Source organism: Mirounga angustirostris, unplaced genomic scaffold (genome assembly GCF_029215605.1).
Source record: "Mirounga angustirostris isolate CCGP_5_RB_7025 unplaced genomic scaffold, mMirAng1.0.hap1 SCAF_16, whole genome shotgun sequence".
Classification (NCBI taxonomy): domain Eukaryota; kingdom Metazoa; phylum Chordata; class Mammalia; order Carnivora; family Phocidae; genus Mirounga; species Mirounga angustirostris.
Genome location: NW_026991724.1, coordinates 19124597 through 19148711, shown reverse-complemented (window position 1 = coordinate 19148711; position 24115 = coordinate 19124597). Strand labels below are relative to the sequence as shown.

At 45.9% G+C, this 24115-nt stretch overlaps 2 protein-coding genes across 8 annotated transcripts in view; one reads left to right on the top strand and one right to left on the bottom strand.

The window, feature by feature from the left end:
- TK2 (thymidine kinase 2) overlaps positions 1 to 24115 on the bottom strand; it is an 87280-nt gene that overhangs the window by 22141 nt on the left and 41024 nt on the right. For 2 of the 7 annotated variants that reach the window (XM_045890994.3, XM_064580679.1), the window contains exons 1-4: positions 8134 to 8300; positions 7190 to 7227; positions 3918 to 3992; positions 510 to 563 (exon numbers count right to left, since the gene is read on the bottom strand). In XM_045890994.3, coding sequence (XP_045746950.1) covers positions 510 to 563; positions 3918 to 3992; positions 7190 to 7227; positions 8134 to 8248 — 282 coding nt within the window. In that variant the 5' untranslated portion in view covers positions 8249 to 8300. Of the gene's footprint in view, positions 1 to 509; positions 564 to 3917; positions 3993 to 7189; positions 7228 to 8133; positions 8301 to 24115 lie in introns of those variants that run through there. The other 5 variants (XR_006793507.3, XM_045890993.3, XM_064580680.1 and 2 more) reach the window with 5 other exon arrangements.
- CKLF (chemokine like factor) lies at positions 10272 to 23956 on the top strand. Its single transcript, XM_045890989.2, has 4 exons — positions 10272 to 10418; positions 14828 to 14986; positions 20611 to 20706; positions 23776 to 23956. The coding sequence occupies exons 1-4, from the start codon at positions 10344 to 10346 to the stop codon at positions 23890 to 23892; spliced, it is 447 nt and encodes a 148-aa protein (XP_045746945.1). The 5' UTR covers positions 10272 to 10343; the 3' UTR covers positions 23893 to 23956.

Below are 24115 nucleotides of genomic sequence, written 5' to 3'. Positions count from 1 at the left end.
TGACTCAATGTGCTTCCAACCACAGGAGCCTCCTGAGTGTTCCCCCAAACACCCAAGCATGACCCCACCTCAGGGCCTTTCATTCGCTGTGCCTTCTAACAACATTCTTGCTCCGTTCCCTGCACTGCTCACTCCCTCCCTATGTTGAAGTCTGTGCTCCAATGTCACCTGAGCAGAAATGCCTTCCCCAACTATCTTATCCAAAAGAGCAGCCCCATGCCCATCATTTTCTCTTGCCTGTACATATAAAACAGTCCGTGTTCCATATTCCTCTTACTAATAATCTTAAATTCTGCTCTTTTCCACATTTTTGCTTTTGTTTTTTTCTCTTGGTGCTAACGAATGAAATTCCAGCGCCCGCCTCAGAGACCCTTGACCTCAGAACATGAATATGCTGCCGTTTTCCACGCGTCCCCTCCCTCTTCTCCCCCTGCCCAGGGAAGAGCAGCACCACCAGTCCCCGCACTTAGGCGGAAGTTGGCTATGCATGCAGGAGACGACACACCCACCAGAGGATTATGACCGCGGACATTTCTCCACTTGGACACTGGCTCCTGTAACACCTGCAAGAAAAGAAAACATCAGATGTCTGCCCTCAGGATGCCGGTCCCCAGAGTGGACCAAAAGAGCTGGGCAACCCTCTCTGAGAAGCCACAACTCCACCCAGACATGGCTTTCCCACAGTGACCTCAGAACGGTGTCCATCCCTGCATGCAAGACTGCACACATGCCACATTTCCGGCTGCCTCGGGAGCTCCCTGAGGGCAAGGCAGTTCTCTCCATCTCTCCTCCCTGTGTGCCATCCCAGCCCTGACTGTCCCCATGTGGGGCTGAGCAGACGGGAGGAGAAAAGGCAAGAGGGAAGCTACCTGAGGCACTTCCAGCCAGCTTCCCCACTTGGGGGCTCTCCCATGACCCCAGCAATTGGCTCCCCCTGGTCTCTGCATTGGGCATGCTGACAGCTAAGAGTTACGTTGCATTAGTTCACTTCCTAAACTGTGCCAGAGCCTCTCTGGGGTACAGGTATGTGCTGGAAAGGATTTAAATGGGGCTCTTGGGGCCAAGATTTTGAGAGTACCTGGATCCATCTGGGGACCTGAAAGTGCATGTGAGAGGGTCTATAGGTCACAGAAGACCAAAGGAAAGCAATGCGTGTGACCCATGAAAAGTAACCTCCCCCCACCTTCCACACCTCTGTGCCTTTGCTCATACTGTTCCTTCTGCCCAGTATGTTCATGTCACCTCATTTCACATCAACTTCCATGGCATGGAAAACTCCTACACATCCTTCAAACTCCAGCTCAAATATCCCTTCCTCTGTGAATCATTCCCTGCCCCTCCCAAATGCCCTTTCTTTCTGGGTCTTCAGCACTCTATTCCTGTCCCAAGTAGCATGTGTTGCCCCGCCCAGGCCACGAGAGGCTGGGCACAGGCAGCCTTGACCTGCGCCCAGCTGAGGCACGATCAGGCAACACTTAATGAGAACTCACTGTGCCAGCCGCCATGCTCAGGAAGAGCCAAACCACCTCGGTCCCTGCTTTTATGAAACTTTAAACTTGGGGCGCCTGGGTGGCTCAGTCAGTTGAGCGTCCGACTCTTGGTTTCGGCTCAGGTCACGATCCCAGGGTCCTGGAATTGAGCCCCACAAGGGGCTGCGTGCTCAGCAGGGAGTCTACTCAAGATGCGTGCGCGCGCTCTCTCTCTCTCTCCTTCTGCCCCTCCCCCTACTCACGTGCCCACACATGCTCTCTCCAACTCTCTCTAAAATAAAGAAATCTAAAAACAAAAAACTCACTGAGAGAAGCAGACCTTAATCAGATCATCACAGAAATCACGTATTTTTAAGCCCTGAGAAGTAGTATAAAACAAGGTTACAGAGGGACCAGAAGAATCTACACCAAGAAGGGTAACCTAGCTGGGGAGGTCAAAGAGCGCTGAGCTGAGATCCAAAGGCTAAGTGAGCTCTTCGGAAAGCCGACAAAGCTCTCCGTATTACAGAAGAACCAAACAAGGGTGTGGTCCCCCGGGGCCAGCCAGCCGGGTCTGGGGTCTGGCTCCACCCCATAGCAGCAGCGGACCCTGGCCATTCATTTCCCTCACTAAGCCCATTTCCTGCTCTGCCACCGAGGTAATAATTGTACCTACCTCACAGAGACGACTCTCATAAGGGCAAAATCAATTAGACAACAGAAGGAATCCTCAACATACTGCCTGGCATACAGTATTACCCTCCTAGGTGCTGACTCTCGTTGTGATTTAGGGGCACTTATGTGCCACTTAGGTGGCACTCTATAGGGCACTTTAGGGGCACTTATGTTCTCAGGTCTCAGAGAACATAAGTGCCCCTAAAGTGCCCTATAGAGTGCCACCACTCAGGACAGGCATATCAGGAGTCCCTAAGTCCCCCGCCTCCCCAGGTGTGATGACTCACCAGAAGGACGCACAGGACACAGCCTAGAGGGATATTCACAGCTAAGATCTGTTACAGGGAGAGGATACAAAACAAAATCGGCAAAAAAAAGGGGGTGCACAGAGCAAAGTCTGCGGGGAGACCAGGCACAAGGTTCCAAGGGGCCTCTTCCAGGGGAGTCACACCGGAAGCACTGAACTCCCCCAGCAGCAAGCTGTGACAACACGGGAGGTGGCGTCTACCGGGGAAGGTGGCCTGAGCGCAGCAGTTCAGGGTTTTTGTCAGAGTTCAGCCATGTAGGCAGTCTCTGGCCACCACATAAAAAAATGCCAGACTCCCAGAAAGAAAGCAGGCGTCCAAAAGAAACCATATTGTTTGCACAAACAGTTCAGGCACAGAGAGCCATCTCTATCAGTTAGGAAATGGTGGAACTCTCCTAAAATCTAAGTTCCCACACGCCAGCCAAGGGCTGACCTTGCACACAAGCCACTCTGAAGACAGCAGCTTGGGCCTACGAACTCTTTTCTGCACAAGCGAGACTAGGGCTACAGAACATTTATTCTTTTAATCAAACCATGTGTATATCCTTTTTAAAGATTTTATTTATTTGAGAGAGAGAGATTGAAAGAGAGAGGAGAAGCAGAGAGAGAGGGACAAGCAGACTCCGTGCTAAGCAAGGAGCCACTTGGGGCTCGATCCCAGGGCCCTGAGATCAGGACCTGAGCCAAAATCAAGAGTTGGATGCTTAACCGACTGAACCACCCAGGCGCCCCTCAAACCATATATATGTTTAATAGAAGTAAAAAGCAGGAAGGGAAAGAAGGAAAGAAAATACTTCTAAACATTTGAAAACTGTAGGATCTAGAGTAACAAAAAAGAGACAGAAACAGAAAAAATTACACCACGAAACTATTCCAGGAAGAAGAGTCAGGGTCTTAGTGCAGAGGCACTTCTCAAATATCTGCGAGGTTATTCTGAGTGACTGGGCTGTAAATAAACTAGAGATTATGTTAACTGGCTACCCATGGTAACATCCCCCAGCTTAGACACAAGTATCTCAGATGTAACACTGTAATATTTCAGCCACTCTCAACATGTCTGTAGAGCCCTCTAAACCAGACCTCAGGGAAGTCTATACCTGCACGGTCTAACACAGTGGCCATGAGTCACATGTAGCTCTTACAAACTTCAAATGTGACTAGTCCAAATTGAGATATACCGTAAGTATAAACTACATTCCAGATTTCAAAGACTTGGTATGAAAAACAGAATGCAAAACAGCTCATGGATGATTTTTATACTGATTACATGTTGACATGATAACATTTAGAATATACTATGTCAAATTAAGTATCCTTTTTGGTTTGTTTTTGAGCAAAACTGTTAGAAATTTCACACTATATATGTAGCTCGCATTTTATTTCTATGGGATACGGCTGGTCTACACCCTCTGTAAGTCACTCCATCGAGCTTTGACACCCCCTCGAACCCCGTGTGGAGGCCGTACCTCAATGCCTGTTGTGTTGGAGAAGAACTCCAGGCACGTCGTCTTCCCGCTTGCAATGTTGCCCTCAACACAGATCTAACAAAAGACAAATGCCCATGAGAACCAAAAATCAAGCAGCTAGGGGAGTATCCCAAGGAAGAATTTCTAGGGAAGGGCTCAGGTGAACAGCATAAACAATTCAGTCCAAGACTTCAATGTGCACATAAAATTCCCACCACAGGAAATTTCCAAGGTCCCACCGTGAGCAGTAACAACAATGCTCAGCTCCAGGCCCACCACTGATGGCCACTGAGCCACTGCCCTCCAGGACAGGCCCTCCAGGACAGACCCTCCCTTATGTCGTCTCCTAGACCACACACAGCTTGCCACTGCCCACCCAACTCTGCCCTTCCCTAGCTCCACCCCTCAGACTATTAGATTTTAGGCCCAAGTGTCCTACCTCCTTAACCAGAGCCTAGGGCTTCGGGGCTGGGAAGCATGTGTACGTTCCGTAGTACCTCACTCACTACTTTACACAGAAAAACATGGACTGGAAAGTATTTAGACAGGAGAGGACTTAGTGGAACACCTTGCTGCAGGCCAGGCCATAAGATGGGTAACGTATACCAGGACCACATTCAACCTTGCCAGCTAAGTAGTGGGTCCCAACACTTTCAAAGAAGAGAAAAATGAGGCTTGTAGGAGGGAATAAAGCAGAGAGGACAGTTTGAATCCACACTCTGCTCACACTAACCGCACTGGGAGAGCAGGCTCACAACCATGAGGGCACAGTGACCTTTAAACCCAGACTGGAGGCACCCACAGAAACGTGGGCCATGTAGATGACTTGCCCAAGGCACCGAGCCTGGCCAAGGAAAGAGATGGAATCACACGTAGGTCTGGCAGACTCTTTTCATGACCCCAGGGAAGCCTCACTCACACCCCATATAAAACACAGGGTCACAGTGGGCCATCTCACCTTGCTCCCCCCACTATAAACTCTGCCAGTCAGCTGCGAAGGTTCCCTCCTGCCTTGATCCTAAGGGGTATCCAGAAGACCAGACAATCACACTTCCAACAGAGGCCAGGCCCCCCTCCGATTCCAGGTGCCCACCAGCTCACTCCTTCAGAACGTAAAACCACAAAATGAACCTAATGGAGGCACAAAAGGCAGATCCCATCAGGGCCCTAATGAATTTGATGTTTTATTGCTGCTCTTTAAAGGAAACAACTTTTTCGCTTCCTAGAAAATGAAGAAGAGCTCAACCGTCTGCATAGACTTTGCTTCTTTCCCGTTCACTGCAGGAGATATTGTTTAGATGAGACCTTCTTCCAGAAGTTCCTGTTCCTATTCTGTGGTGGTGACTGACTTCCTGGTTGCAACTCAGCGCAGACATTCCCTAACTATCCTGTCCCATGTGACGTCCCCTGGGTACCTCAATTCGTCACCTCCCAACCCCAACATACAGCTCCTCTTCCTGTTCCAGTCCTCAGGAAATGCTGCACCATCTACCCTCAACCCCCTGGGTGTCTCCAGCCCTCACCCAGCAACTCAGCAACTCCTCCAGGCCCTGCTTCCCACTCACCTGCAGAACCTGGCCTGGCCCCCTGGCCCCCAGTTAAGGCCTCTACCCCACGTGGCTGGAGCAGCCTCCCCAGTGGCCTCTGTGCCTTCCAGTCTGGCCCAGCAGTGCCCCTCAACCCCACCTGTGGTTCACCACCACCATCTCTTCCCGAGAGGCAAACCAGATCACATCCAGTCAAGTCTTTCAGTGGCTCCGGGTGTTGGGACCTGTCTCCCGTCCCTCCTCACCAGCTCTCTGGGGACCAGCCCGAGCCTCGGGCCTGCAGGCTCCCTTCCTTCTATGACTCATATTTGTAGCTCCCTCTGCTCCAACACTCCTGCCTTGCCTTTCCCTTGATCTCCCAGGAGGCTTCAAAGCTCCCCAAGGCTCCCCTCAGGCACTGTCCTCTGCAGGCCCTGCCCCCTACTCACAGGCCCCAGAATCACTGCTGTTCTGGGTCCACCACGGTCCTATTTATTGCCGTCTCCCCTATCAGACCAGGGACTCATTAATGACAGGGGCTGTTTGGTCCCCAGGAACTCAGAGGATTTGAATGCTTAAGAATAGCCCTGGGCCTAAATGCACGCTCCATACCACTTCTAACAGACCTACCGTGTGCCTAAAAGCACCCAGGATAGGCCCGGCTCCCATCAGTGCTAGCTCGATAATTAACAGCACAATAATGCATCAATTCCCAACCAGCTCAACATAATACCCCTTTTCCTTCTGCAGTGCCTATCGTCAGCGCCCACCACACCTCTCATTTCCAACACACTTTCTTAAAGCTCAAGTGTTACAATCGCCAATCCTCTCCATGTGACTTTATTCCTTCCCAGGCCCTCTCTAGCACCCTGAATATCCCAGGGGGCTTGCCCACCTTTCTGCCCTCTGCAGACCCCAGCCAAGGTATTCCTGCCACCGCCCGCCAAACCACTCCCCTGAGCCACAGAAACTACCGACTTCTAGCTCCCTCAAGGAACTGAGCCTCTGGATTGATGGTGCTCCCCACTACGGCCGGCTAAGGGCTCCCACATCTCCATGAACATGTCCAGTTTGGCCCTCTTTGGCCTTCAACCTCCCACCAGCCCCAGTCCCACCCCACGGCTGACATCTCCAAGTCGCTACTCTGGTGGAACCCATGTCTGTGGACCCCCATGGATTCTCTCAAATACCCCCACGCACCCACTAGTGTCAGCACTGGAGGGCAGAGGAGGCAGTCAGCAGACCTTCCCTCACAGCCAGGCTGCCACCCACTAACCCAAGGTGAAACCAACCTTTCCCACACAGAGGAGCATTTTTCAAATCCTTCTGTAATCGTTCATCAAGCTGACAGTCTAAATCGACCTAAAGGCTTTGAATACATGTGTGCTCCTAGCCGTGTAGACTCTTGATAAGGACATACCAGAACCTGGTAACAGGTGGCCTCTGGGAAGGGGGTCTGAGGCCCAGCGGTGGAGACAGACTTCCTCATCCCCGAAGATCCTCTTATATTTTTGTTTTTTACTATGTGCACGTATTCCCTCACTCCCCTCAGCTCTTCTCCCCTCTCTATATATAATCCTCCCACTTTATATATATGTATATATATATATGGAGGCTGCCCAGTGTTTTAACTTGCTGGATCCATATGTGAGGGTCATAAATATGAAATGTGAAACACACACACACACACACATATATATATATATAATCCCACACTGGGGAGTGCGCATAAAAAGAGGGACTTACCACTGATTTTTTCTCTTTTTCATTTTCTCTGTCTTTATCTACAAAAGAAATGAAATCAATTTTTAAAGTCAGTTTTAAGAAATTCACTCTTCTTTGTCGTAATTTTGGCAGCCACCACAAAAACAGTAGTGTTTATGCTTACTCCCTGGCCTAAAAATATCTTCCAGGGACATCGGAGTCCCTCCACGGGTGGATGGAGGCAGACCCACCACGGCTGTCTACCTCCATGTGACAGTGCGCAGCTGCTGCCTGGGTCGGGGTGGCACCTCTGGGCCCCAACTGTGCTCAGCTCCCCCCACCCCCTTAGTATATCACACTTTCCATTTTCCACACATTTCATATTTATGACCCTCACGTATGGATCCAGCAAGTTAAAACACTGGGCAGCCTCCACTGGGACCCCATGGCAGAGTGGTAGGCGGGCATGGGTTTCGGCCCAGGGCTGACACCCTCGGCCCACCCACCACAAAGGTGGTTCTGAGGAGCCACCCAACAGCTCGCGGCCAAAGAACGCTGTAACTTAGCTATTACGGCTTCTGACATGGGAAGTCTCCACTCCCAGTGGGAGCAGGAAGGCTCCGAGACTAAAGCACCCACCACCCGTTGGGGACTGGTTAACTGCTGTTCCGGGGCCTCCGTCTCCCCCAAGGCCATGAGAATCGGACTTAGAGCGGGACCCGGACGGGAGCAGCCCCCGCTCGCGGGGGGCGGGAGGGTCTTTCTCTCTCTCGAAGGATCCGCACGGCCCCACCCGCTCGCGGCCCGCCGGCGTCCGGGGCAGCTGACAATGACCGCCCTTGCCCCTCCACGGCCCCGCAGTCGCCGGGACACAATCCCGGCGCCTAGGAGTAGTTTCGGGTTCAGGCCGGAGGGCGGGGAGTGAGACCGGCGGCCGCCGAGCGCCAGGCGCCGGCCGCCAGAGATGCAACAGAAAGACGCGTTACCGCGAGGCCAGGCCGGGCGCTGCACCCCCCGCGTCCCTCGGCCCGGGCCGGGGCTCCCAGGCCCCTCGCGCCGCAGCGCCCGGGCGGCCCAGCTCCGCAGCGGTCGCAGCAGCATAACCCGGCGGGCGGATCCGACGGCCCGGCTTCCTTCCTACGCACGTCGGCGCGAGCTCAGCGCACCGCCTCCAACCCCGCGCCGGCCGCCGGGGCGCCTGCTGGGGCCGCTCTCTTAAAGAGACCCTGTCGCATTTCAGCGTCTCTCCCGAGAGGGTAAGCAATTCAAGGCCCGGGCTGAGCCGGTTGCAGCCAGGCAATCTTCCCGCTAACGGGACGCTGGCGGAATGAACCCCCGACTTGGCAAAGCTTGGGGGATGGATGGCCAACAATACCCGCAACTGGTTGGTTAATTAATTATTGGAGATTACTTAAGTGAGCACGTGTTCTAACCAGGCACCTGGCACACACTTAGGGTGTCATTTATTCTTCCCAACAATGCTGCAAGTAGATATTGTCACTCCCATAATCCTAGCTGATTATGAGCGAATCCTCCGAAATTTAGGTAACTTGTTTAAAATGATCAGAAGCATTCATTAAGAGGTGAAGCTGGAATTCAAGTCATCTATCTTGCCTCACAGCCTGCACTCTTTCCTCTGAACTTTGACATTTCCGGGTCTAGACTGTAAATGTACTAGATGCCTCAAGAAAGTGTTAAAACAACAACAAAAACAAAACAAAACAAAAAACACACAGAAAAAAAACACAGATAAGGGCCCCAAATGGAGTTGCTTATTTGAGCCCCACCCCACCAAACCAAGACTTAATTGTTTTGGCTCTCCCAGAAATGCAAACAGGCCAGTCCATCAGGAATAGCCTGATCAACAATAGTTAAGTAAAATCTGCTTGATAGGCTCCTGCCACCCCCTAAAGCAAAGCAACCTTGCCACAAACACCCAGCTTCTTTGCCAGTGTAATTTCCTTGTTCCTGCTTCCTTTTGCCTATGAAAGTTTTTCATTTTGTACGGCTCCTTGGAGAGCCGTATCTGCTAGATTGGATGCTGCCCAAATCAAATCAATTTTTGCTCAAACTCTTAAAATGTTTAATATACCTCAGTTTATCTTTTAACAAAGGCACAACTAATATTCCAACTGAACAGACAACTGGGGGTGGGAAGGAAGCCTGTAAATCTCATCCATAGTCAGGTAGCAAAAATTCAGCCCAGGTGTGAGGTAGACGGGTATATGTAATTCAGCAGGCCCAGGCCCTGAAACCTAAGCTGCTGCACTTAGAACTGTGTGGGCATGCCCATTCCAGGGCTTGGGTGGAGGGGTTTCCTACCTCTGCCAGGAGTGCAGGATGCTAGCAGTCACCTCTAGGACAGAAAAGAGGAAGTCATTGGCAAGAGGGTTCACTCAGTCTCTAGATTTGCTATCAGAAAGCCACAACCCCATCTGGTGCTTTCTGTATTACCTGCCACAAACACGCCCTCCATAAACTTCAGGATTAAGTTCAACGTTTTTCTGATTTGGGATGAGGCTGTTGGATCAGACTGTGATCCCCTGGGGGCAGGGGCAGGGTATGCGGCCCAGGCCGTTGATTCAGACTGCACATACTATACATCTACTATGTGCCAGACCCTGGGAACCCTGCAGGGAGAGAAGCAGACAAAGGCAGGTCCCTGCTTTTGTGCAATTTATCTTTTTAAGATCTATCAGCTAGTGATACGTGAAGAGAAGGTGATGGTGGCTGCTCTAGAGGGGGTGTCCAAGGGAAATCCTCTCTAAGGAGTTGGTATTTGAGATGCTCATAGTACGGGGTAGCCCTGCAGCCATTCCTGAACACCCCCAACCCCTCCCTGCAACCCCCTCCAGAAGCGCTCCATGACAGGAAAGCCCCTACGGAGAGCTGGAGAGCAGTTGTCTTTGGTGCCTGGAGGGGCGGGGCGGCGTGCCCCCCGCCAGGTCCGCAGAAATAAAGCAGGCGAACCCCAGGAGCCCGGAGAGCGAGAGCGACAAGCGGCCGGCCCCGGCGAAGCGCATGCGCACGAGCGCGGGCCGCAGTGGCCTGCGCATGAGCGCGCGAGGGCGGGAATCCCAGACGGGCGGCGCGCGGCGGTGGCGGTTGCTATCTCCGCACGAGGCCTGGCGGAGCTGTGAGGCGAGGAGAAGGGGTGAGGGAGAGAAGTAGTGCTGCTGCTGCTGAGTCTGCAGGCATGATGTCGACCCTGAAGCCGAAGCATCGCCCCTTCTGCTTCAGCGTAAAAGGCCACGTGAAGATGCTGCGGCTGGTGAGGCCGGGCCACCGGGTGGGGGCGGTATCGGGGCGTGCTCAGGGGCAGCGGGAGATGGCTCTCAAGTATAAAGAGGAATCCCCTACCTTCTCTTTCAGCTTAGGCCTCCCCAGAGGCACGGCGGTTCACTGTGCACCCCGGGGGCAGAAGGAGAGAAAGAAGGCACTGCCCTGCCCTTCAGGGGTTCACAGACACATTCATAAAGCCAAGTAAGCATGTCTGCACGAGTGGCCCCCACTTGGACCTGCACACCAGGTACCCAGGTTAGCAGGCCAGTCAGCTGCGCCTGTACCCCGTACAGGACAGCCGGGCTGCCGGCTTCGGGGCGTCAGGCGTGCCGGGCGCGCTGCAGGTAGTTCGGAACAGAGGTCTGGAGAGAATGAGCCATCATTTGGAGGAAGGTGCCCTGGCTAGTTAGAGAAGTGGGGACTGTCACAGGAGACTATGTTGAAGGAACAAAAAAAAAAGGGGGGGAGGTGGGAGGAGAAGGAAAACATAATTTTTAAATTTTAAGGAGGTGACCTATAGGGGAGGAGATGGAAGTAGTTAAAAGCTACAGGGAAACAATTCCACTTAATATGAGGAAGAACTTTCTATTGGGAAGGTTCCCCAAATTAAGTGGCCACATCACTTGGGAAGGCAGTACATTCCCAAACAGCAGAGGTAACAGGTGTAGATGAGCACCTAGGGAGGATGCTGTAAAAGAGATTCAGACTCAGGTGAGTGCATAGAACAAACTGCATACAAGGTCCCTCTCACACCAAAAGTCTGTGATTCTGAGAAATGACTGTAATGTAATACAAGTCAGAGTGCGTAAGAGAGGTTTAGGAAACTACTCTGGAGTTCAAAGGACAGGAAGATTACTTTGGGTTAGGAGTAAATAATCAGGGAAGAAGTGACCTAAGAGTCTGGAGTTTTATGCCCAGTACTGAAAGCTCTGGAAGAACACTGGAGGAGGAACAAGATCTTGTGAGAAATGTTTAGTTTCAGACATATCAATTCTCTCAACAAACATTTAGAGTATTTAGTTGTATTCTAAGATCTGACTTAGGCCCTGGAACAACAAGAACAAGCAAGACAAAGTCCCTGACTCATGGAGTTCTTCAGTCTAGTCAGAGACAGACCTATGAGCAGATAGCTATAATATGTGGTAAGATGGGGATAGGCCAAAGAGTCTCACATTTAACCAAGGACAAGAGAAAGAGAGGTATCAGGAAACTTCCTAGAGGAACATAGAGTGGGGTCTGAGGGGTAGCCACCTGAGCAAAGACATGGAGGCAAAAAAACAGCATGATTTATGCAGCAAGTTTTAACAAGATGAGCGTTGCCTTATTTTTTTCATGCAACAAATACTTATTGAAAGCCTACCATGTTCCAGGCACTGTTCTAGCCTCTTGGGACATATCAGTGAACAAAGCAAAGATCCTGGCCCTCATGGAGTTTACATATTGGGGTGGGAGGGCAGGGGAGACAGACAGTAAACACAATAAATAAATGATGCAGTATTGTAAAAAGTTGTAAGTGCTATGGAACAAGAGACAAGTAAAGCCAGGGAAAGCAGTGTAAGGGGAGGAAGGTTGCAGATTCCAGTAATAGAGTGGTCAGGTTAGGCCTTGTTGAGATGACAGCTGAGCAAAGAGTTGAGTGAGGCTAGGGAGTTAGCTATGAGAATATCTGGAGGAAAAGTGTTTTAAAAAGGAACATACATTACAATGGCCCTATGACAGGAATGTACCTGAAGGGTTCAAGAAAAAGCAAGGAAACCAGTATGACAGGAGTGGAGTGACTGGGGACACAGTGATAGATGAGGAAGGTTTTGAGTAAGGTTGTATATGATCTGATTAACATTTAAAAAAAAAAATAGACCAGCTGCTATGTTGACAATAGATTGGTCAGAGGGACAGGAGGGGATTGCTGCAAGGGCAAGGGTAGAACCAAGAGACCAGTTAGAGCTATGGTAATTTGGGCAAGGAGGATAGTGGCTCAGACCAGGGTGTTGGCAGGGTAGGCTACAAGAAATGGTCATATTTGGGATATATTTTGAAAGTAGCCCCAACATGATTTGCTGATGAACCGGATGTGGTGTAAGAAAAAGAGAGGAGTCAAGATAACTCCAAAGTCTTTGGCCTAAGCACTGGAAGGATGGAGTTGCCATCCACTGAAAGCCTGTGGGTAAAGCAAATGTAGGAGGAGGACCAGAAGTTCAATTTGAGAATTAAACATTGGAATTATCCTGTGCATAAACTGTGAAGAAATTCTGCTAGAAAAGAAGACAGGAGCTGAATGATGGAAGGCTGAATACCATGATGAGAGGTAGGCTCTATTCTAAAGATCACAGGGAGCCGCTGAGAAGTGCATTTGCGTTTTAGAAATTATACTGTAATACCTTTGTCGAGGTAGTTCAGGGAAGATACTGAAGGGCAGTAGCTGTAGGGACGAAGAGGAGGGAGTGAGTTCCCAAGATGGTTAGCATTAAATCAGCAGGACCTGATGATCGATCATTTGTGGGGAGTATTAGGAGCACTGATAATAGGTTTCTCGGGTGGGTGATAAGATAGATGGTGTATCACTAATTAAGATAGTGCATACAGGAGGAACAGGCTAGATGAGTTCAGTTTTGGATATGGTGAATTTGAGATTCCTATAGGTATTCAGATAGAGATTGCAAATGGCTATTTATGTTTGAGATGTTGAGGATTGATCTGTGATAGGAACCCACTTTCGTCGATTGGGTTGTGAACAGAATCTAAAGGAATACCAGCATTTTAAAAGGATGGGTAAAAGGAGAGAAGCCCACCAAGGGAGGATAGCTACAGAGTTGTATAAGAACTAGGAAAAGTGACATGCAAGCCAAAGGAGTAGAAAAATAGGGAAAAGATCGCCAATGGCAATTAAGCCATGGGAGTCCAATAGGATAAAAACTAAAAAATGTTCATTAAATTTAGTAATTCTGAAATCATCGATAATCTGAGCAAAAGCAGTTTCCACAGAGTGGTGAAGAAATGTCTGAGATATTAGGGGGATATTTAAAAGAGAATTGGAGACAAAGGCTAAGAGTAATGATAGAAGAGTTGTAAATAATGGATTGGGGGAGAATCCAATGTGACTGAAATCATAGGAACTTTTAAGAAAATGGATTAATCACCAGTGTCAAATTCCATGGTGCAGAAAGTTTACAGAAGATGGGGACTGAAAAAGTGACCCTAGATTTCATAACCTATGAACTCAAGACTGTGGTTCAATAGAGTAAACGAAGTGGTTTGAGGTGAAATGTTGCTAATTGTAATTATATTAATTATAAAGAATGGCTTATAGAATGGTTATATTTGCTAAATAATCAAACTGATCAATTTAGAAGTTTAAAGGTAGGGTATTTTTATACTAAGAAAGTAATTGAAAGAATTATGAATAAGTAGCCCATATAGATTTAAAGTTAAAAAGAGTGTGTAAATGCTACTAGCTGACAGACTGATCAGAAGAGTCTAGCCAGGGAAAACTCTTGACAAAACCATTTTCCAATAACATAGAGATTTTGGATAGAGCTATAACATGACAGCTCCTAAAAACATGATGTTGACAGACTCACTGGGACCCATCAGCTTATTTTTCCTTTAGGTCACTTAACATTTCTGTGTTTTATATCTTCATTTGTAAATGAGGAGATTGGATTAGATTAATTATCTTTTCGGGGTTTTTTTTACTTAAAATATTCATCAATTCTGATTGCATTCTATTTAGGTTAGAGAAAATATGTAAAAAGTGAAGCATCAGAATTGTTGGGAGTTTTTTTTTTTCCTTTGTTCCCACATAGGGTTCTTCAGAGAATTGTTTTTCTCTAACAATTTATTTTAAACTTTTCTCCAGTATTTTTCATGGCAACATTCTAAGTTTAAGTTTGACAGTAGATTCCACATTGCTAAGAGTTAAGGCCTGATGAGCAGATGATAAAGAATTATAGCAGTCAGTATACAGATGTTTTTTAAAAGAATTATAGGGAGAAATAGAAAACAGGAATTTCTTGGGGAGCAGGATGAATGGAAGGGGTGTGTGTGTGTGTTTTAAGAGAAGACAACTTGGATATGTTTACAGTATGATGTGGAAAGGAGCCAGTGAGGAGAGATTGAAGGTCTGAGACAGAAAAGAAGGTATATAGTGGGAAAATACTAAGGGAACAGATATGGGAAGAGACGGTATTAGGTGTACAAGTGGAATAACAGAGAGGGACACCTAGTTCCCTAAAACACAAAGAGAAGGCAACATCCATACATTGTAGTAATTCCTCCTTTAGGTGTGTGTATATATGGCCTAAACCCATTTATTTAGTTACTTTAGAAATGATTTTTACAGCTTAAACTTGCATTCAGTAATCGTTGAATAAATCATGTTTTTTTTTTTTATCCTTATAGGCGCTAAATGTGACATCCATGACCTTTTTTATCATTGCACAAGCCCCTGAACCATACATTGTCATCACTGGATTTGAAGTCACTGTTATTTTCTTTTTCATAATTTTATATATACTGAGACTTGATCGATTAATAGACTTTTTATTTTGGCCTTTGCTTGTAAGTGTTCAGTTTTATTGTTAAAATTAACTACTTTTTTCCTGTCATAGTGAGACATTTTAATAAGCTATTCTTTAGTTTTCTTAAGCCTTTAAGAAATGTCTGATAGGCTTAGGAAGGAGGAACTCTACCCACTGCTACTGTATTCTGTATTGTCCCTTAGCAACCACAGAGCATAAATTCTCCTCTGAGCCCCCATCTACCAGTACATGGGACTGACCCTTCTATTAGAAGAATTCCTTAAATGTTGATCTTCTAAAGAAATATAAATTCAAGATCATGGCTAAGAAAATTATAGAGCATTCTTAATCTGTACCTCCCTTTTAAGTACATGTTGATATGACCTCAAAACTGGGGAAAGAGATGGAAGCAGAGACACAAGTATCCACATCTTGCACATCCTGATCACTAAATGGAAAACCGAAATAATCTGGGAGGCTGAATAAAGCACAATGTTACCTTACTTAAGAATGTCTGTAATCATTAATGCTAAATAACTCATCCGGTACAACCTTATTTAGTAGCATATGAACTTCACCTGACATACTTATAGCATTGAGAATAACTGCCCAGTGAAGTGCCTAAATGATTCTGGAAACTGTCAAAATAGGCAAGTTGAAGATGCTAGTTAAGGTGAACGTGTCCCTTCAGCCTGGACTGTTCTCCAGTTCTAGGAAAAATTGAGTGGCTTTACCTCTCTCTCCTCTTCCAAATTTTATCTCCGGTATCCTGTCTCTGTAGGTCTCCCTCCTAACACCCCCTGCGGCCCTTCCCACTTTTGGCTGGAATGGTAGCTGCACTTAAATCTTCCTCGGCTGCGCTCCTTTCATCCTCCTGGGTTCCAAAGTGCTGATATCGAAGCTGATAACCCCCATTAAGGAGAGAGGACTGTGGAGCTTTAAGCATGCCTTCAAGTGGTACCCTCTAGAACCACCTTTGAAGGCCAATGATGCACATTTCAAGCCAATCGGAAGCTGAAAAAGTCCCAAAAGGAGAAAGCTGGGAAATAGGATCTACATAGCAACTCTCCAGACTCCTACTTGATCACACTTTTAGAGCTGGACCTGACTGGAGGGAAGTCTAGGAAAAGAGATCACAATGGCTTAGACAGTTGGCCCTCAGAGTAGATAATGTCATTTAGTAGCAGAAAGGGCTAAGCTAAATTATTCCAGGGTCTTCTTCAAAGACATGAGGTCTATATCCTCTTGACTCAAAAATTTATATAGTTGCTCTTCACATTCTGCTTTCCAAGGTTAATAAAACTAACACATTTTAGTATAATTTTCTGGAGCTTATTACATGTTGCCATAATAAACTTGGAGCCCTAAGCTTAACAGAATACACTGGGAGAGAGGGTGGTCTATGTGTAGACTGAAATTTAGTCTCCAAATCTCTGAGGATCAAACTTTGCTGATATTGTAATCTCTGAGAAATGGTGCTATATGGTCAACTACGGGATTATTCCATTATGAAACCCAGATTCCTCTCTGTTCTTGATCTAATGGAATCATTTATTCAAGTGTTCAGTGTCTGCTAATCCTAGCTTCCGTAATGGGTTCTTTGATAAAACACAAACCATATACCTGTGAAATTTTCAATATAGCCAGGAAGCAAGACAGATGAGCAATTCAGTGTAATAGATGTTGGGATAGATGCATACCCAGGAGAGTGTGGAGGCACTGGGTTGGGGTGGGGGGGCAAGAGTGGAGGCTTGGGAGGCAGTAGGAGGTCAGAGCATGCAAGGCTTTATATGCCATGCATTTTAAACCAACTGCATGGGAAGCTTTTAGGGGTTTTTAAGTAGGAGAGTGACATTAGCAGCTTACAGTTTAGGAAACTGTATAATAATGGCTTAAAGAGGAACAAAACTAGAGGTAGGTCTCAGAGACCACTTAAAACTTTGTTTCTGTAATCCAGGCATGAAAATTATAAAGGCCTGAACTATGGTCATAACAGTAACTAGAGAGAAAGGGGTGAATGGGTAGAATTGATAGGACTAGGTAAATAAGAATTAAGAATACCTGCCATTTAAATATCTTGAGATGATAATGAGATAGGAAGTACAGAAAGAAGAATAGGTTTAAGGAAGGGTCAGGGAGAGGAATGCAGTAAGTTCAGTTGAGAAATACTGGGTTTTAGTTGCTTATGGAATATTCAGATAGAAATGTTCAGAACAGGTCTGAAGCTCAGGAGAGTGAGAAGTTAAAGCTGCAGCTGTGGAAATCATCACCTTGTGATGGTAGATGAGCTCTGGGACTGGCCTAAATGGCACGGAGAGAGTGGAGAGCAAACTGAAGGTAAAACTGGGAAACGCCAACATATGGGGTGAAAAGGAGGAGGAGCCAGAGAAAGGCAGGAGAGGATGCAAGGGAGACCCGTGTCACAGAAGGTAAGAGAGGAAAACACCTCAAAAAGGAGTGGTGAATACTGTCACATGTAAAGAGAGGAAAATAAGCCCTGGAAAAAATATATATTCACAGGCTGTGTTACTAGAGGCCCCCTTTACCAGAGCGGTGTGCCTCGAGTGGGCAGGTGACCGGAAAGCTGAAGGAATGGTTAGACTGAGCAGGGCAAGAGCGACAACTATAATTAGAGGGGCCAAAGAGTTGAGGAAAGCTGCCAGGGACAAAGAAAGGTCATGAAGAGAATAAGGTTCCTGCAGAGTGGTGCATGGGAATGGGAGTCGGAGCACAGCCCTGGAGAAGCTGCCTGGGGCTCTTCGACTGTAACAGAAGTGAAGCATACGGGCGCCTGGGTGGCTGAGACGGTTAAGCGTCTGCCTTCAGCTCAGGTCACGATCCCAGGGTCCTGGGATCGAGTCCCGCATCGGGCTTCCTGCTCCTTGTGAGCCTGCTTCTCCCTCTGCCTCTTCCTCTCTCTCTGTCTCTCATGAATAAATAAATAAAATCTTTAAAAAAAAAAAAAAAGTGAAGCAGGGCGCCTGGGTGGCTCAGTTGGTTAAGCGACTGCCTTCGGCTCAGGTCATGATCCTGGAGTCCCGGGATCGAGTCCCGCATCAGGCTCCCTGCTCGGCAGGGAGTCTGCTTCTCCCTCTGACCCTCCTCCCTCTCATGCTCTCTGTATCTCATTCTCTCTGTCTCAAATAAATAAATAAAATCTTTAAAAAAAAATAAAAAAAATAAAAAAAAATGAAGCATACAAAGATGGCTGAGGATTTCAATTAATGTGTCAGTGGGGAAAGGTAACTTCTGCCTCATGGCCACTGTCTTCACTGATGAGGAAAGGGCGTGGTCATCCACATTCAGACGTATTATGTTCATCACGGTCCCAAAGCTGCAGTGACTGTCTGTGGTGCAGGCCTTCTGTGACTGTTCCCCTCAAGTGTTCCAGTGACAGAAAGCACAGTGAGCCAACGCAGGGCTCTGCAGTGGTATCCAAGTACAGGCACAAAATTTCTTGAAATCTCCTTTTTTTTTTGTTTTGTTTTGTTTTGTTTGTAATTAACATTCTACTCCATGGTATATTGATGTTTGGTTTTCATTATAAAAACGATGTTTTGGGGTTTTTTTATTTTTTTTTTTTTAAGATTTTATTTATTTATTTGAGAGAGAGAGAATGAGAGACAGAGAGCATGAGAGGAGGAGGGTCAGAGAGAGAGGCAGACTCCCTGCCGAGCAGGGAGCCCGATGCAGGACTCCATCCTAGGACCCAGAGATCATGACCTGAGCCGAAGTCAGATGCGCAGCTGACTGAGCCACCCAGGCGCCCCTCAATACATTTTCATAGAACGAATGAGGTAATGAATTAGTGAAGAGAATTTCAGAGAGCCTAGTTTCCAGCTGTCCTTTGGCTTTGTAGACTGAAGTTGCCACAGAGTATATGGCTGGTCTCTATGGACTTCAATTCCACTTCTATCTGCCTGAACAGACTTTTATGATGCTGTTATGACTTTTACTATGCACATGCTATGACCCAGAAAATTATTTATTTATTTATTTTTTTTTTAAAGATTTTATTTATTTATTTGAGAGAGAGAATGAGAGAGAGAGCACATGAGAGGGGGGAGGGTCAGAGGGAGAAGCAGACTCCCCGCTGAGCAGGGAGCCCGATGCGGGACTCGATCCCGGGACTCCAGGATCATGACCTGAGCCGAAGGCAGTTGCCTAACCAACTGAGCCACCCAGGCACCCAAAAAACGATATTTTAAATGACCATTAAGGGTCACTGATATTTCAGGACAGGTGCATCCTTTTCTCTCCTGTAGTCTGCACTTCCTAGAACACCACTTTTACCTAAAGCCATTCATACACACTTACCTGAATTAATCACAGGAGGCAGGACTGTCCAAAGCAGAGGTGTGGCTTGCCTTGAAACAGAGCAAAATATCCAACACAGAGGAACATTAACCTAGGACAGTCTCAATATTTCTCGCAAATGAGCTTTTTTTCTTTCTACATGAATCTAATCTTGCCTGTCCCCATTGAACCTCTTCCTATTTTTATTTTTTATTTTTTTATTTTTGAGAGACTGAGAGTGTATGAATGGTGGGGGGGGAGGAGGGAGAAGGCAGAGGGAGAGAATCTGAAGCTGACTCTGAGCTGAGCACAGAGCCACCAACTTGGGGCTCAATCTCAGGACTCTGAGATCATGACCTGAGCTGAAATCAAGAGTTGAACGCTCAACCGACTGAGCCACTTATGTGCCCCTATTTTCTTTTTAATAACCACATTTTTAAGTTAACCAGGAGTTTGAAGTCTGATATTTCTGTTAACAATACCTTCCGGCCTACAGATATTTGTAAACGGATATAAACCATTCCAGAATAAAGATGATTTACCTTTCTCACACTATACATCCATTCATAATATAAGTTGCACCCCCTAAAGCCATTGTTCAGGAGGCAAATGTTTTGTTCCTAGAAATTATTAAATGAGGGGCGCCTGGGTGGCTCAGTTGGTTAAGCGACTGCCTTCGGCTCAGGTCATGATCCTGGAGTCCCGGGATCGAGTCCCGCATCAGGCTCCCTGCTCGGCAGAGAGTCTGCTTCTCCCTCTGACCCTCCTCCCTCTCATGCTCTCTGTCTCTCATTCTCTCTCTCTCAAATAAATAAATAAAATCTTTAAAAAAAAAAAAGAAATTATTAAATGAATGAGCTACATCATCTGAAATAATAGTATAATCAGTCAGCCATTGCATGCAGATGTAGGAAAGTTTTTTCCTGAAAATTACCATTGTCTGCCAAGTGTGTGCAGCTTTTTTATTAATTGCATTTTAGTAACATTATAAAGCTGTTTGATTTACAGTGTAAACTACTCCACATTTTCTCTTAGCATTCTGACTTTCCAGTGTACCATTCTATCATAAACCTTCCACACAATACATCATCCATTCCCCCAACCAGATGTGTTCTCCCTCCAGCTATATTTAAATAAGAAAGAAATGTCTAAGTAATTAAACGATTAGTATATCATAGGTTAAGAGACACACTAGGCATCACTGTAGACCAAATACAATACAGGTGTCATTTTACTGTGGCAGTTGGATTTCAAAAAAAAACAAAAACTAGATTTGTTTAATAAGATGGAACTTTCAAAATCTCTAAGCAGCTGATTCGTTTTCCGGCAGTCTTCATGTAAAGCTGACCTTCCTATTCTGTGTTTTAGGATATTATCAACTCAATGGTAGCAGCAGTGTTCATGATAATCGTGTCCGTGTTAGCACTGTTACCAGAAACCACAACATTTATAGTCCTTGGAGGGGTAAGTGGAGGTCTTTCTGATTTCTTGCTTTAGGTTTCATTAGTATTCACATTTACCTGAAAAACAGATTATAAGAACAGAAATCTACCCTGTATTCATCCCTGGGTTTCCTAGGCCAGTGTATGGTCCCTAGTGGCTTAATATTCTTTTGTGTGAGTACATGTCCTGAGTAATCTGAAGGAATATGATTTCACCCTAAAACAGAAGTTAACCAAAGAATAGTTCCTCTATGTTCCACATCAACATGTAGAGCGAGACTAGACTGAGAAAAACTACTGGAATCTGTTAAACTTAGCTCCGAGATGCCTGATGTCAAGCAAAAGACCATGGATGAGTTTCATAGCTCTCCCTTTTAAAGAAAAGGATACATACCACTTGTTAAAGTGAGACAGATTGCTCTGAACTCAGTTATTCTTTGTCCAGAGCTTTCTTCAGATAGAAGATAATACAAGATGTCTCGTGATAAGGTTGTAGGAAACCTTATAAGTAAAAGATTTGTTTTGAACATTGCTTGAAGGGAAGCAAGCCAGTTCAATCAGAATTTATCCTGGAAGGCAAGCCAAAATAAACAAGAGTCAAATAATTGAATTTTAGTTCCATCTGATTCTCTTCTGAGATTTCTTACAGGAGGTTCAAAATCATTTGGCTTTTCTAGATTCTTTTTTTTTTTTTAAGATTTTATTTATTTATTTGAGAGAGACAATGAGATAGAGAGAGCATGAGGGGGGGAGGGTCAGAGGGAGAAGCAGACTCCCTGCTGAGCAGGGAGCCCCATGCGGGACTCGATCATGGGACTCCAGGATCATGACCTGAGCCGAAGGCAGTCGCTTAACCAACTGAGCCACCCAGGTGCCCTGGCTTTTCTAGATTCTGACCTAGAGATGTGAATCAGAAAGATCTTAAATAAATCTCCCTCCTACTTCCTCGTCTTTCCATAGTATGGGCCACTTAGGAGAACTAACCATTCTCAGACAGTCATGTATGTCACAATCCATGGTTTTTCATCTCCTTACTAAGCCCCAAGCAACTTCATGGGGGATGAGAATTATTCTAGAAATAAGATAGTGCTGTAACAGCAGTTTCCCCCAGTTATCTTTAAAGATAATCTTATCCCGGGACTCCTGGGTGGCTCAGTCAGTTAAGCATCCGACTCTTGGTTTCGGCTCATGTAATGATCTCAGGGTCCTGGGATGAAGCCTTATGTCAGGCTCTGCACTCAGCAGGGAGTCTGCTTGAGGAGTCTCTCGCTCTCCCTCTACCCCTCCCCCTCAAAATAAATATTTTTTTTAAACTTATAAACAAAAAAATAATAATCTTATCCCTCTACTATGGAGAAAGAGGGACAAGGCATAGGATTTACAGTTGACCCTTGAACAACATCAACTCCCCACACAGCTGAAACTTTTTAAACTCTGACTTCCCAAAAACTTAACTACTAGTAGCCTACTATTGACAAGAAGCACCAAAAACATAAACAGTTAACACATGTTTTCTATATCATATGTATTATATACTGTATCTTACGATAAAGTAAGCTAGAGAAAAGAAAATGTTATTAGGAAAATCATAAGGAGGAGAAAATACATTTATAGTACTGTACTACTAAATTTATCGAAAAAAATCCATGTGTTAAGTGGACCTATGCAGTTCAAACCCATGTTGTTCAAAAGTCAGTGGTGCTTTTATTCACTTACTCATTCATTCACTGATTCATTGTTTACAAAGGTGCACTTTAGCAGATGCTGACAAAGTATAGAGTTGTGCTGTCCCATGCAGTAGTCATTAGTACATGTGGCTATTGAGCACTGGAAATGTGGCTGGTCTGATTGAGATGAGCTATACACGTAAAATACACACTGGATTTCAAAGACTTACCAAAAAATGTATATTATTTCATAATAACTTTATTATATTGATAACAAATTAAAATTATATTTTGGATATACTAGGTTAAACAAAGTATGTTATTAAAATTAATTTCACTTGTTTTTTTCTTTTTAACGTGGCTATTAGAAAAAACTATGTGGCTTACATTGGTGACTCACATTCTATTTCTTTTGGACAGCACTGGACTAGAACGTGAGTCTACCCTAACCTCAGATTGCTTAGAGCCTAATACAGGGAAGAGAAATGTAAACAGCTGTATATAAGCTATTGACAGAGTACTACAGGGCACAGAAAAGAGGAAGCAACTACCTCGCTCTGGCAGTGGAAACTCAGCTTGCCAGGAATAAAGGGGAGATGAGGGGGATGGTTCCAGGTAGAGGAACCAGCAACATGCAGAGTACCAGAGTCTTGGAAGGATAGGTAGGAAGTACTCAGTGTGGTCAGAACCTAAGAAGCTGAGTTTGAGATTCAGGATGGAAAATGGAGTGGTTTCTAGAGCCAAGAGGCTAGACTTCCTGGCCATTGGACGGAAATCACCAAATAGCATGCAAGGAATGATATCCCTCTTTTCCAGCCCAGGCACCAGCTCTCAAATAGCCATCAGAGTACCTAAAGACCAAGTTCTAGTTTATTCCCTTTACCTTATTTTTTTTTCCCTGAGACCTATTTAGAATCCCACCCTTTAAGTGGATGTAGCCCCAGCCTTTAAGAGTTCACTTTGGATCATCTTACCACTCCAGTTCTCTAAAGTGTTTATCACAGCTACTGTTGCTTTGGTTTAATCTTGAGCTGCTGTTAACTTTGGCCCTCCAGTAGAGTTTGTAGTAAGAAAGGCAGTTGAACATTGCGGTAGGAACGTTGATTGATAACTAAGTATCTTCTGTAGGGCTTTAAATCATACATGGGGGGAGCAAGTCAAGAGATCCAGGCAAGTATTTGAGAGCCCACACCACTTCAATATTATTTCTGCTCACCTAAGTTATCTTTGCCCTTTTTCTAGGCAGGTATTGGGAAAACTTGGGAATGAGAATGAAATGATCTCTGAAGTCTCTTCCCATTTTAGTATTAGGTGGAAGCGGCCCTGGCAGGAGAGGAAGCCAGTGGGTAGACCACTTAAAACCTGTGTGAGTGACCGAACTCCAGACCGTGGCCACCACAGTGACAAAGTGTGTTTGTTTCCAGGTGTTTGGACTCCTGACAGCAGTGTGCTGTATTGCCGACGGGGTCCTTATTTACCGGAAGCTTCTATTTAATCCAAGTGGTCCTTATCAGAAACGCGCTATTCATGACAAAATTTAAGTTTTGTAATTTTATATTACTTTTTAGTTGATGCTAAGTATTAAATATATTAAATATATTTATTCCTCCCCATGCTTCCTGTAGTTGTTCTCATTTTAATCTCAATATGGGAACTGGAAGAAGAGATGTGGGAACTCTGTGCCCAGCGCTCCCATATGGTCATTTCCAAGTCAGCCCTGATCCTGATCTGATTGGGTTTTCCTCATCCTGGGCCTGGGTGGCA

Coding starts and splice junctions, on each gene's coding strand:
- CKLF (XM_045890989.2), top strand. CDS start 10,344: ATGATGTCGACCCTGAAGCCGAAGCATCGCCCCTTCTGCTTCAGCGTA. Junction 10,419..14,827: donor ACGTGAAGATGCTGCGGCTG/GTGAGGCCGGGC, acceptor TTATCCTTATAG/GCGCTAAATGTGACATCCAT. Junction 14,987..20,610: donor TTTTATTTTGGCCTTTGCTT/GTAAGTGTTCAG, acceptor TCTGTGTTTTAG/GATATTATCAACTCAATGGT.